This window comes from Mercenaria mercenaria, chromosome 12, assembly GCF_021730395.1.
Source record: "Mercenaria mercenaria strain notata chromosome 12, MADL_Memer_1, whole genome shotgun sequence".
Taxonomy (NCBI): Eukaryota; Metazoa; Mollusca; class Bivalvia; order Venerida; family Veneridae; genus Mercenaria; species Mercenaria mercenaria.
In genome coordinates this window covers 63,726,703-63,741,600 of record NC_069372.1, presented here as the reverse complement: position 1 = coordinate 63,741,600, position 14,898 = coordinate 63,726,703, and the positions used below count along the sequence as shown (strand labels likewise).

The 14,898-nt window shown below is 34.4% G+C and overlaps 1 protein-coding gene across 1 annotated transcript in view; it reads left to right on the top strand.

The window, feature by feature from the left end:
- Positions 1–14,898, top strand: part of LOC128547423 (heat shock 70 kDa protein 12A-like) — a 55,983-nt gene that overhangs the window by 25,441 nt on the left and 15,644 nt on the right. Inside the window, exon 5 of the mRNA XM_053520217.1 lies at positions 14,193–14,349. Coding sequence (XP_053376192.1) covers positions 14,193–14,349 — 157 coding nt within the window. The remainder of the gene's footprint in view (positions 1–14,192; positions 14,350–14,898) is intronic.

The following is a 14,898-nucleotide window of genomic DNA, read 5'->3' as shown; positions in this document are numbered from 1 at the left end:
TGATATTCCAGTGAGGCAGCACTATAAAGTTTTGCATTGTGCTCACTGCTACAAGTAGACAACATCGTTTATATAACTGAAAATTGTTGAAAAGACGTTAAACCCGAACACACACACATGCCTATACCCCCCCCCCCCCCCCCCCACCCCACCACCACTCGTGGCAGTGGATCAAATAACAAACTTGAAAATTCTAATAAGCCTTTCAAATTTATAAACAAATTTTATTTTCATATGGTTAGTACAAGGAAAATAACCAATGTATTCAAGTCAATGGCTTTTCAGAGCTGAGCAGACCTGAAAGACAAAAAAGTGTGATCATTTTCCAGCATGTATACAAAACAAGTAGGCCATAATTGCCCTTATATCGCTCACCTGAATTTACTTGCATGTGGGGATGGGGGTAAAGGTCGGGTGAGACATTGGGGAATAATGTAATATGACAATATCAAACATGAAGATTTTTTTGAAGTTTTTCCACTACATAAAATTAGGGGTAAAGTTACCACATCTAGTGGCAATGCTTTTTGGTCATCTGTTGTATGGGAAATATCATCCTTAAACAGATTCCCTATATAAGGCCCCTGTGACCTTGACCTTTGGCCCAGTAATCTGAAAATAATAGGGGTCATTTGCTGGTCATGATCAACCTCCCTGTGACCTTTGTGACCCTAGGCATATGCATTCTCCGGAAATGGTTTAACTTTTCCTTGTCACTTGAACTTGTCCTTCTGCCTACTGATCTCAGAATCAATAGGGGTCATTTGCTGGTCATGACCAACCTCCCTATCAACTTTCATGATCCTAGGCCCAAGCGTTCTTGAGTTATAAATGTATCATCTGGAAACCAATTTGTCTGCAGACCGACAGACAGACCGACATCAGCAAAACAATATATAACCCTCTTTCGAAGGGGGCATAATAAAGTCTCCTGGAAATAAGAACAGACTAAAAGAACACAACAGTAGTGTAAAGATCTCTGCACTTTTCACAGGCAAACAATATCCATGCTTACCATTTTCATCAACTGGAGTATTCCGTTTCCACTTGCTTTTTGCCATTGTCAATTTGAAGATTTGTTTTGAATCATTCAACATCAGATTTGATCCTAAAATAGAAACAAGAGGGTCAAGATGACCCTAAATCGCTCACCTGAGTAATATGAGCCACATGTTTTAAATGCCAAACTGATGTTACAAAGTAGGCGAGTAAGTCACATTCATGGTCACTGAAAGTCAGTTTTAAGATCGGTGTGCAAAATTGTACATGTCATCCAAATTTCAAGGCTGTATCTTAAAAAACAAGAAAATAGGTCAGTAGATCAAGGTCACGGTCAAGTGGCCCCTAATCAGTTGGGGTCATCTATCTGGTAAATATAATTAAACATTCAAGGAAATATGATCTGATGATTTTTTAAGTATTTATTCCTATATAACTCATATAACAACTGACCCCCAGGGCGGGGCCTCTTTTCATAATTTGAACAATCTTGTTAGAGATCCACTAGGCAACGCTACATACCAAATATCAAAGGCCTTGGCCTTGAACTTTCGGACTAGAAGATTTTTTCCCTATATAAGTCTATGTTAAATTTAGGACCCCCAGGGCAGGGCCTCTTTTCACCCCAGGGGCATAATTTGAACAATTTGCCCAAAAGGCAATACAACATACTAAATATCAAAAGTCTAGGCCTTGCAGATTAAGGCAAGAAGATTTTTCCTATTTAAGAGTATGTAAAACTTGAGACCCTGGGCCTGGACCTCTTTTCTCCCCAGGGGCATAATTTGAACAATTTCGGTAAAGGACCACAATGTAATGCAACATACCAAATATCAAAGGCCTAGGTCTTGTGGTTTTAGGCAAAAAATTTTTTTAAAGTTTTTTCCTATATATGTAAAACTTGTGACCACCGGGGAGGGGCCTCTTTTCACTACAGGGGCATAATTTGAATAATCTTCATAGAGGACCATAAGATGATGTCACACGCCAAATATCAAGGCTCTACGCCTTGTGGTTTTAGACAAGAAGATTTTTAAAGTTTTTTCTTTCGGTTGCCATGGCAATCAGAGTTCTGCATGGAATTGAATTCTTTGAATAATTTTGAAAGGGGGCCATCTAAGGATCATTCCTGTGAAGTTTGGTGTAATTCTGCTCAGTGGTTTTCAAGAAGAAATTGTTGACGGACGCACGCCGCACGACAGACATTGAGCGGTCACAAAAGCTCACCATGAACCTTTGGCTCAGGTGAGCTAAAAAATAAAATTTCTATTATTATGACATCAATGAATTTAAAGACAACTATATGCACACAGTAATAAGTGTCACTTCAAATTCGTTATAATATACCAGAAAATATTAAATTCACCCAGTGGCTTACAGGTAGTAAAAAACAAAGAAAAATATCAAACGGGGAATGCCACGCACCAAAAACGTAGCCTCCTCAAAACGAAACCCCCAGTAAGTTTGATCTATCTTTATATCATTATATAATAGAGTTTTTCGTTTTATTCATTATAATTTTATTATATGGGTTTAACATCAGTTCAGACAGTGATTCAGTTATGCCTTAAGGCAGTCAGTGAATCGACTGTTTTTCTGCATTTTATAAAAAAAAATTACTTAAGACTACTGAAGTAACTGACAACAGCAGATGTGGGGATAAACATGTACAATAATTAAAAAATGAATGTAAGCCTTTAACTGGGCATCCAGATTGACAGTCCTTGTAACAAGTGATTCTTACTTTTTTTACAATATTTTCTAGAAAAAGTCTTGAAAACATTTTTATGGAGAAGAAACTGTTCCCTAAAGAGTAATATGGAATAGATAAGAAACAGACCATGTTAACCTTTGACTTTTAAGTGTGACTTAGACCTAGGAGGTAGTGATCTTGGTCTTGCCCGTGACACGTCATGTCATTATAGGAAACATTTATGCCAAAGTAATATAAAAATCATTCCACTGATGGCAGAGTTATGGACCGAATAACAAACAGAACATGTTAACCTTTAATCTCTAAGTGTGACCTTGACCTTAGAGCTAGAGGTCTGGATATTGCGCACGATGTCAACTCATTATGGGAAACATTTAAGCAAAGTTATTTGAAAATCCTTTTATGAATGGCAGAGTTATGAACTGGACACAAAACAGACCTTGTTAACCTTTGACTTCTAAGTGCGACCTTGACCTAGGAGGTAGGGGTCTGGGTCTAGGGCATGACACATTGTCCGATTATAGTAAACATTTATGTCAAGTTATTTCAAATTCCTTCACGGATGCAGTGTTACAGCCACGACAAGAATTTACGGACGGACAGCGAGTGTGATTTTAATATGCCCACCTTTGGCAACAATTTTTCTCAAATATTTAGAGAACCTTAAATATCATGTTTAACAAACCTACACTTTTTAAACACTGGTAAATACAAACAGGCATCATTTGTGATGGTTTACATCTGGAAAGTATATTTATCTGGAGCTGATGAAACGAAAAATTTATTAGTTATAGTAGTTTTTTACACTGTACTTTTCATATATTACTAAACAATAATTGAACATGTATATCAAATACTGATCTTTTAAAACCCATCTTATATTTTCACTGGCACATTAAAGAGAACCTGTTAGTAATATCTCACAGGGATAATGATTGATAGTCATTTGATAAGCAAACCCTATTTTTGACAATGTTTACTAATTAGTGACAGACTTGAAGAAGAAAATTTTAATTCAATTAAATGTTTCAACACTTGCAAGTCCTTCACCCTTACCCTGCTATTTTTTTTATATAAACTTGTCCATCTGTCAATTTGGAAAGTACAATTAACTGTCAAAAGGATTGCTTACCAAAAATGCTGACTGAATGGGGAACAGTGCAGATCTTGATCAAACTGCATGGATATGCAGGCTGATCATGATCGACACTGGTTGCAAAGGCAGAATCAATTGTGTCCAGCATGATAAGGATTTACAGAGTACATAAATGATACTGACCTCTTACTAACCCACACTGCATTAAAAACTAACATTTTTCAGATATTTATAGTCTAAATATCTTTAATACAAACCTCATTTTTTTATATCCGGACAACGCCAACACTCACAACACTTTTTCAAGATTTCATCAATTCACTTTACATCTGGAAAGAACTGCTGAAAAATGAGAAAATATTTCAGTACTATATTTGCATACTAGTTCTGTTATATGCATATTTATCACAAGTGTGACGTCGCAGGAGTGTAATAAAGCCATTAAATAAAAATGGTAATACACTAGTGTAATAAAGCTTTGACGTCGACGTTATTTATAGTATAAGCGACGTCGGTCAAATTGTCTTTTTTATATAGTAAAAGAAAGTATATTTTTTGATGTTTCGACAAGAAAGGCTTACATGTGATAAAAAGAAAATACATTTGTGACTTTCCACATTGAATTTATTAAAGTCATTGAATAAAATTGATAAAATGCTCTGCAGAGCCTCGAATTTTATTATTTTATTCAACTCGTTTAATAAATTCAACATGAGAAGATACTCATGTAATATCCTCTATATAATAAAAAAATACTGATGTAATATCCTCTATATAATAAAAAAATACTATATACTTGCAAAATGACATTGTTTATAAATTTAGAAGAAACTTTTAACATTATAAAAATATTTTCAGCTAAGTCAATAACAAATGTTTTAAAATGTTTACATGTACAAAGGCACAGGAATAATAAAGAAATAATCCAGCAAATAATTCAAAGATCTAGTTTTCTAAAACAACAACAACAGACTGAGCCGCGCCATGAGAAACCAACATAGTGGGTTTGCGACCAGCATGGATCCAGACCAGCATGCGCATCCGTGAAGTCTGGTCAGGATCCATGCTGTTCACAACAGTTTCTCTAATTGCAATAGACTACGAAAGGGAACAGCATGGATCCTGACAAGACTGCGTGGATGTATAACAGAGAGAAAATTATGAAATTATATTTCATAATAATTCATATTTCATATCATATAGAAATATTTCATAATCATATAAAGTCTGCAATTAGTTATGTACAGGTCTCCTCACCATGTATTAGTGAATAACTATTATTTAAGTACATTGATGTATAATTATATTAGTTTCAGTTAGATATATCAAAAGGGCTGCAGACGGACCCCTAGCTTGTATAGTGATGCCAAATTAGTAGTCAAAGACTTATCAATGTGGGAACCTGGTAGGGGGTAAATGAGATCTATATGTATGTGACTGACAAGTGTGAGTTTCTGTGTTAGGTAAAGTGACCAATGAATGATAGCTGTTAATTAATGTAATTAGGGAGTTAGAGCAGGAAGTGAATGATGATTGTAAGAAAGGAATAAGGGGTGTGTCTTGATTTGAGAGAAAGGGAGCTGAGAGAAACAAATTGTGAGATAGTACAAGTTTAGTAGCAGGTTAGGTCAGACTTAGAAAATATATCTTTGGAATTATTAATATTAGCAATGTGGACTTCGTACTCTAAGATAATGAATAAAATATATAGAAAACTGAATCAAGTTTGACTTTGAATCATTATAAATAATAATAAATCCATTAATAAGGTAATGTCCTGGTTATAGATGCATGCTGGTCGCAAACCCACTGTGTTGGCTTTCTCATGGTGCGCCTCATTTTGTTTTTATACCTTATATATGGAATATATTGTCTGTTTAAACTGAAGTCTACAGAAAACAATACACTAACTGAAGCCGCTTGCCAGTAAGTCCCCAGTACATAGTCATCAGTACATAGTTTGTGCTATATAACCATTCAATATTAAGAAATTTAATTCTGTAATCTAACTGGATGAAAACTGAATGAAAGAGTTTCATCTTCAACAGAATGACTATTGACACCTGAAATATGACCTATTAATTACCACATTTCTACCGTAAATGAATTCGGATTTATTTTGGAAATGATTCTAAGCAGTCAGCATGACTAAAAATTTATATTATACAGTTATTGACTTATGTTGAGGTCAATATGTGTTTTTACAGGTCTGTAAAACACATATTGACCTCAACATAACCTATAATTGTTATAATATATGCCGTTCTTAAATGCATTCATCTGACTGGCCCATATTTCAAACATATAAGAAAAAATGATATCACAAGGCACTACTGCATGCACATGCCATTAAAAGGGTCATGAAATTGGCCTTAATTTTTTCAAACGTTTTTAACAGAGTTTTAACAGGTCGCCATTAAAATTCACCCATTAGTTCTTACTATTTAATGGGATTTTCATGACCATAGTTTCAATGCCACACATTAAAAAGCCATGAAATATGTATATTAAAACCCTTGTTAAAATGTCTTTGATGACCATGAAAAGCTGCTTAAAATAAACCATTAAAGTAAGTTAACAGGCTCCTTAAAACTCCATGAAAATTTTTAATTGGCATGAAATTAATGTGCCATTAAAAATACCCCTTAATTCCCCATTAATTAGTAAGAACTAATGGGACCATTAATTTTTTTAATACTCTGTTAATGCCCGTTAATTAATAAAAAAATTGATTAATGGTCTGAGACTCATTAAATATGCCAGATTCAATTTTAATGGGTTCATAATATTTTAATGGTATATCAAATTAAGGGCCATGAAAATTTGCCATAAGAATTAGACATCTTAAGATAATCAACTTCATATTTATTTTTGCCGTATTGATTTAAACTACGTATTACTACACGTGTAATAGTATCTATACATATGTACTGTTTTGTAAAATGCTAGAAGAATATTTGTTTCTTCTTTTTTCTCTCATTATTTTTAATGTAAACACATGTAACAGCCTCGTAAATATTGTCATATTGTATCCTTATTCTGTCATATGTTCATATGAAATGAGAAAATAAATGGATTTTGTATTGTATTGTTTTGTACTGAGAAAGATTTACAGGTACCGGTTTAATAGATGAAGTGACCATGTGGGTAGTTTTAACTATTCAACATTATAATATTGACCAACATTCTGACCAAGTTTTTATTGGTACAGACATTAGGCATCAGGTGTATTAAAAAAGCAACTATTGATGACAATGTCAGTGCACAATGGGCAATCACAACTTAGCTCTACTTCAGTACTTTGTGCTCAGGTGCATGCACTTAAACAGCTAACAGCAAATGTTTGAGGGATTGCATTACAAGTTCCCCCCTCCCCAATCAAGCGTACCACACACTTTGATTCATCGGAACGAAGAAGCGATTAATCTGTCCATGCCCCAAGTGAATTTAAGTCAGACTGTAAGTCTTCACAATCATGTGTACTGTTCACTTCTCTATAAACCTTAGTTTCTACTCAAGGATTGGAAAATTAATTTGAAAATCTAAACTGGTCTGAGCACATTTTATAATGTAAATTCCTTACCCCACCCTTTTTCTTATACAAGTGCTAATTATTTGGACAGGAAAAACAAAAAACAGAAAAGTGGCATGCATCAATACATATTTACCTTTACCAAAATAATGTAGATTGATGTTATCAAATAAATTAATATGTTTTCATCCGACTTTCATTGAAATAAATCCGATTTTTTATAGGAACACAAGTTGGCAAACATTTGAAAAACAATGGCGTAACTGCATCAAGGGGAAATAACTTTAATGCAACTAAATATAACATCATGATATATTATAGATAATGTGTGCATAGTATGTATTTATTGTGATTTAAGTCCATTTTAGAACAATATGGGACTGGAATTATAAGCATTCAATGGGAGTGCAAGCCAAAAACCAAAAAACGAAAATATAAGAATCACATTTTACAGAATGAAGGATTTAATGAGCATCACATTGCTGTTAAGGGCCATTAAGTTTACTCTTAAATGAAATCGTACAGAACCTGAACATTTAATGGGCATTAAATCAATTTTAAGGGTCATGAATAATCCTGTTAAATTCAAAATATACAGAATTTCACTATTTTTTCAAAGCCATTAACTATTTTAGCTACCAAACTTAATTTTTAATGACATGATTCATGGTAAAAACTGGGTGTTTTAATGGTATTTTAACATGTAACCCATTAATATTGTGAAACCTGTTAAATAAAGTGATGCAAGAACTAATGGGGTTAATTAACGGGTTTTCCTATTTTAATGGGTATTTTACAGGGTTTTAATCCATGTTTAATGGTATGTGCATCCAGTAGTGAGAGTCATTATCACTTTTGCAGGTCAATATCACTTTTTGCGGACCTGTGTGTCCACTCATTTCGACCAATCAAATGAGCGCATTTAAGAAGGGTATATAATATTTAGTTTTATTTCTAAATTTTTGATTTTCAGCCTAGTTCACATGATGAATAATAAAGACTGGTTACAGTTTTGTAGTAGCAATTTATATTCAAGGAGTCATGTAACAATCAAAACTATTGCCCTTAGGCCTAAAGCGATGAGAGCAACACGTTTGACTTCATTGTCCAGCAAGCCATTCAGTTAGTTTCTTTAAGAAATATTACTACATGCGTCAGAAATAAATTGTCATAACTTTTTCACATTCTGGTTTTAGCTGTTGAAATAATGTTCAGAAGAGTTGCGAAATAGTGTGTGTGGGTTTGAGATGAATTTATAAATTAAGAATGCATTTTATTCAAAGTGACATAATTTACCTGGGAACTAAATGATGTTCCATCAAAGCATGCTCATTTTTTGTCCAGTGTGGACAGCCATTTCTTGCCCTGCCTTCGTTATCTGAAATATTCAAAGTCTATGATTAAGCTAAAAGATGAACAAATTATATGTTTTCTAGTACAGTCTGGTTACTGTCCTAGAGACCAAAAGCAAAACCAATGGAAAATACTGTGGATAAAATTACAAATTCTGTAATCAGATTGGTTAAAAACTGAATGAAAGGGTTTCATCTCCAACAGAATGACTACTGACACCTGAATTTAGTGAAATATGACCTATTACCACATATCTAAATGAATTAAGATTTATTTCAGAAATGATTCTATAAGCAGTCGGCATGACAAAAAAAAAGTCTATTTTTAGTTTTATTTCTAAACTTTGGACTTATTATCTTAGTACACATAAAGTTATCAACTGAGGATGTTGTTCCCATGCTCTGGATTTAACATTTTGATGAAGAAATTCCATACTCAGAGCAAACATTTACCTAGTGTAATTTTCGGCAGTGTCTCACTGCCTTCTTCAGCACTGACTGACCGGTTATGGTAGGTCACGTGACGTAGGAAGGTCACGTGATCGGAGGAGAGGTCCGTAGACGGGGGGAAGCTCCAGGCCCTCGTCTCGATTGAGCAATGGTATCCGCTGATTTATCTCTATAACGATCACGTGACCTTCCTACGTCACGTGACCTACCATAAACGGTCAGTCAGTGCTGAAGAAGGCAGTGAGACACTGCCGAAAATTACACTAGGTAAATGTTTGCTCTGAGTATGGAATTTCTTCATCAAAATGTTAAATCCAGAGCATGGGAACAACATCATCAGTTGATAACTTTATGTTATGGAAACACATGTGAATTTGCTGTTTTTACTACTTTTTACGCTGAAAATTGGAAAGTTTGTCACGCTTTTACTCCGGGTAAACTGTCTCAATTATAAATATCTGTATTTTGAAATCATTATTCACTACTTCAGCTATAGCGCTATTGGTTACGATGACGGGAAGTCTTTATTGCTGCGGCAGGTCAGGGTTCGCTTCCTGACGCGGTCATCCTTTTTTCTTGATTTAGAATTTTTAAAGTATTTTAGAACAAAAATTCATATTCTAATGTTCATAATATGACCAAAGCTTCAATTTGAAAGAAAGATTATTTTTTAGCCAAATCTGGAGGCATGTCGCTTTAAACTAAAAAAAGAATACATTACATGTTTTCGGACATTGCGGTTTATAGATTTTGTACCATACCCTGTTAGCAAGGTGTCAGCAATATGACAAGTTTCTGCGTACGTATCAGCAGCTGATGCACTTTGTGAAATATGGAGGACCGCTGTATTAAATATTGAACTATATCTATACTTTCTAGCCTTTTCAAAAAAATACATACAAATTTGACATTTTACTGCTCCTCAAAACATTGGGGCGGCAGCTTTCCCCCCCCCCCCCCCCCCCCCCCCCCCCCCCGCCGCACACACACACACACACACACACAGCTCCTATGCCCATGTAAAGAGTCTATCATAAACAGTAATTAAAATTACTAAACTGGTTGGAGCAGACATAAATTACCTTTAATAATAGTCAAATCATTTTATTTGTGTGAATATTTACTGCTACTGTACATACAGTATCTATGAAGCCATATATTCATGTTCAAACACATGTCACACTCTGTCACTTGAGGAGGTAGAGCTATATTTGCCAATAATTTTCGAAGCTGATATGCACCCGAATCCAACTAAAAAGTCCGCACCCCACTACAGTAACTCACTAACTGAATCCGCCCCTGCTGGTCGCTGGTGCATTTCTGGGTGGGTGGAGAGTGATTAATTTTGAGCCCCGATAAAACAAGGAATAAATGATGCAATAATCAAATAAAACAAGTAACTGTTGTGTAGACGAAACATACCTCAACATGTAATTTGTTAAATGTCCAGCGTTGAAACTGAATAGATCTATATGTACATTTTGTTTGACGCTGTCGATAAACAACACTATCTCCGACCCTTTGTAAAAAAGTCTATGATTGGACGATCTAGCTTATATTGCGTCACCAATAAATTCACAGTATTGGAAGGTGTATTACAAAACACGCATCAGTTGCGCTAAGTTTTTCGTAATTTGATAGCGGAAAATCACTGAAAAGCGCAAGATACATGGGCGCCGCCATTTTATTTTTGCACGTAGTTTTTGTCTTAAGACAAAAGATAAATGTTAGGGGTGCCCTGAGGCACCCCTAGGAATAGTCCTAATTTTAGTCTTAATTTCACACATAGTGCGCATTAAGATTTTTCTTGAAACGCACTTTTCACTTAGTTTTGCACTTAGGAGTAAAAACAGACTTAAGATTCTTTATGAAACGCACCCCTGATTTGTTATAAAGAGTTAAAAATTATATTTATTAGCTTTGTATCGGGAAATATGCACGAGTTCTTCAGCGGAAATATTGCGCGACTTTAGGAGCGCAATATTCTTCCGCTGAAGAACGAGTGCATATTTCCCGATGCAAAGATAATAACCTTTTTATTACATACGCATCTACACGTATAAATATTAAGTAAATATTATAAATATGTTTAATAGCCTGAATAGGATTGACAATACTGAACTAAATAGAAAAAAATAGTGCAACAACACACACTGAAATACGTCACGCACCCGATATGAAATTCAGGCGTCAGTGTATGGAAAAATATTGACGTTTCCGGTACCAGTGTAACTTAACGGGGAATAGAAACGAATATGTAATAAATATTGTTATTTCATTCTGTTGTTTATCTGTTGTATAAGGCGGGTGAGGGGTCCTCCCCAAGAAATATTTTAAATACCCTCGTGGCTATGGACTCCATCAGGAATGAGGTGTCGTGAGTGATTAATAGAGAGTTTGAGATTTCAACCTTCGCCTTGCCCTTCAATGTCTCTTGCGAAGTTAACGTATGAAGTTGAAGTTCGATTAAAATTCCTTGAGATTTCAAACTTTAGAATGAACCTTACTTCTCTTAATCCGCCCATTCAATTTATCTGTAATTATGATCGTTTTTCTCGTGCATTTTGATATCAATTGTCCGAAAGTGCAGGACTTTTACAAGAGGTTTTAAAATGAAAATTAAATAAAAACATTTCAGTTAACATAATCATCGCATGGATATTAGTGCGATTACAAAAAAAAAAATCATTTTATATAAAATGATGTCAGTATACAATGCACGATTGTAAATTATACATGAGAGGAAATAAAAATGATAATCATATCAACGTATTCTATTGTTGATGGTGTTCTTGAAAGACATTACAGTTAATATTTTTTAAACAAAAACACGAGACATCAACTACTACAAATGCATTTCTCGATATACTTTGAAGTTAAGTTAAATATATGAGATAAATCAAACACAAAAGGCTGTTGACTAGTATTTCATAGTTTTTCTTAAAGTTTGTTTTTTACTTTGAATTGGTACTTTGTACATAGGATTCCTTAAAAGACGCGTTTTACTTGTAGACTATACCTGTTGAAAATCTAACCTTTTAAAAGATATGTTGATAATATGAGCCAGTATACACAATTTATGAATACATTAAACAAGCGATTTGAAACAAATGTAAGATACGCTCGTGATATCATACGTTTTGGCATCATGACACTCAGTTTGACTCTGTATAATGCCAAAGCCTCAGACAGCTCAATATTATCGTGCCAAGTCACTATGTGTCTAGCGAAACAGTCAAGAACTGCTAGGTGGAGACGAAAATTGTCGCACAAAATAACACGTGGGCATATACACGTATTTGTTTGAATATACTATTTCATAAGTAAAGCATGTGCAGCAGATCAAGGAATTTTGATTAGAGGGACACCAACTTTAAATAGGGGTCACCCATTCATGGGGGGTGGAGGGGGGGGGGTGTAGTCACACCGAGTTTCAAGACCGATTTTCTTTGTAAAATGTAAGAATCAAAGGGGGATTAACCCACAATGCCCCTCCGCCAGGCTTTGGGTCCGTGCATGTAAATAATGGAGTTATCCCATACGGCTAACAGGAAACTTCTCGCATCATGATATCATAGATCTGAAATTGTCTGATACTTCAGAAAAAAATTTCCGTCTTACTAGTACCATTTTATGTTTATAATTAAAACGCAATTGTCTTATTAAGTGTCCGACAGAAACGGATTGATTTTATTTAGAAGTTAAAATAAAATGTTCCACCAAATAATAATCGCGTGTTATCATTCATTTTTCAAGTAAAATGACTGTCATGCCATGTGCCTCCATCCAGATTTCAGTCTTTGATACCGAGTATGTGGACAGAGTAGATGTACAAAGACTGAAGTTTTGACTTTCGTGATATCACATCTTCGGACGTTCAAAACTTCACTTCTTACGACAAAAAGGCCCATCTGGTATAATAAATTCCGCCTGAGGACACAAATATGCCGTAGAAGTTAAAGTTTGAACAAAATCTCAAAGTTTCTCAAAATCAGTTGATAATTTCATAATTCCAGGTTCAATTCAATGTATTTAGTTAAAATCATTAGCCAAACAAAACCTCATTATTCTTATACTTATTGATAGTGTTTCGCATCAAATTTAGTCCAGTTATACATATGGATAATCGAATAACTTAATAAGCAGAACTCCTGAAACTAAGCTTTTTATTTCACATAGTAATAAAGCGAAGTCTTAGGCTTACTTGATATTACATGGAAAACTTTAGTAGCAACGTCTGATATAAATAAAATACACGCATATCGGTGACGTTTTACCCCAAATATATATGAGAGACGTTGAAGGGGAAGGCGAAGGTTGAAATCTCAAACTCTCTAATATAAGTTGTAGAACTTCCTTCACAATCGGCCTAACATAGATTATGTATAAACTATATATTTTAAATAATTATGTGACTATCAAATCTTGAATCCTAAGAGGACTTCAACACTGAAAATATGGCGGTCGGTTACTCTAGGTTTAAGATATTGATAACTGTTTCAAAAGTCAGTTGCAGAAAACAAGTGAGCTTTTATGATAAAATTATCTGTATATTCTTATCTTTAAGAAACAAGTATATATACATTAAAAAGGGTTATGTTCCTCTCATCACTTCCCTGCTGTTATTAAAGGAGGTTACTGTTCATATAATGAAATTTTGCAGCTTAAACTACACCTTACAGCTTTAATACTTTCAGTTAGTATTTCACTTTTCAGCTTCATCAGTGTTCATATTTAAACGTTGATGTAAATGCTAAAGAAAGAGTGTAATACAAAAATAGATATAGAATATTAAATCTATAGCCATTCAAATACAAAGAGCGTGGCTTTCAGTGAAATGGAAATATTGTTTTAAATCTGACTTGGAGCAAGGATTTGTTTTCAGTAATTTGTTGTGTTTTTTTTTTGTTCATTATGTTGGAGCCAAATTTTCTTTCATTCTAAACAAATCCCACTCCTTTGACTAGAATAAGAAATGGTCGACCCTAACTGATTTGTCACGCTTCTTAATTTATGTTAAAGAACCAAATCTGTTTTTTTATTTCATAGGCTGGAATACCAGGGAAGAACTTGATAATATGTCTTGAGCCAGAAGCTGCTTCTATTTACTGTCGCCATCTCCCGGTGTCATCATATTCTGAAGGGGAGAAAACATCGCTAGCTCAGCTTTCTTCTGGAACAAAGTACCTTGTGCTTGACGCAGGAGGTAAATCATGTATACACAAACGTTTGTATATGTCTCATGTTTTTGTTTGTACACAAACTGAGAATTTATTGAATAAACTTGAAACTTGAAGGCAGTTCTACAACATTGGATATAACATTTAACAATTGTACATGAAAATGAATTAGACAGGGTGAAACACAAGATATATGTCAGAGCTTTAAATTTTAGGATTTTTATGAAGTTTAGTTTAATGTAAATAGGCGCAAAATAGGCGTGTGTGTATGGGTAGATGTTGAGATATCGGCACCATTGCTAATTAAATACAGTTTTGTTTCAAAAACAACGTAGTACCGATTCCATGCTCAGTTGTTATGACCTAAAGTGTTACGTCTATTTTCTTTCATTCAAATGTACATGTGTTTACGTTATGATTACTATGTGGCGTTAAACTGGCGTTCTGGACTGTGGGCTCCATATTGAATTCAAAGCATGTGTATATGTCCAGTTTTTACTGTTTGCATGCTTTTATAGATTGACCATTTGTGTATTGAAACACTAGCATATTATGATCAAGTCTCTCCTTTTAAA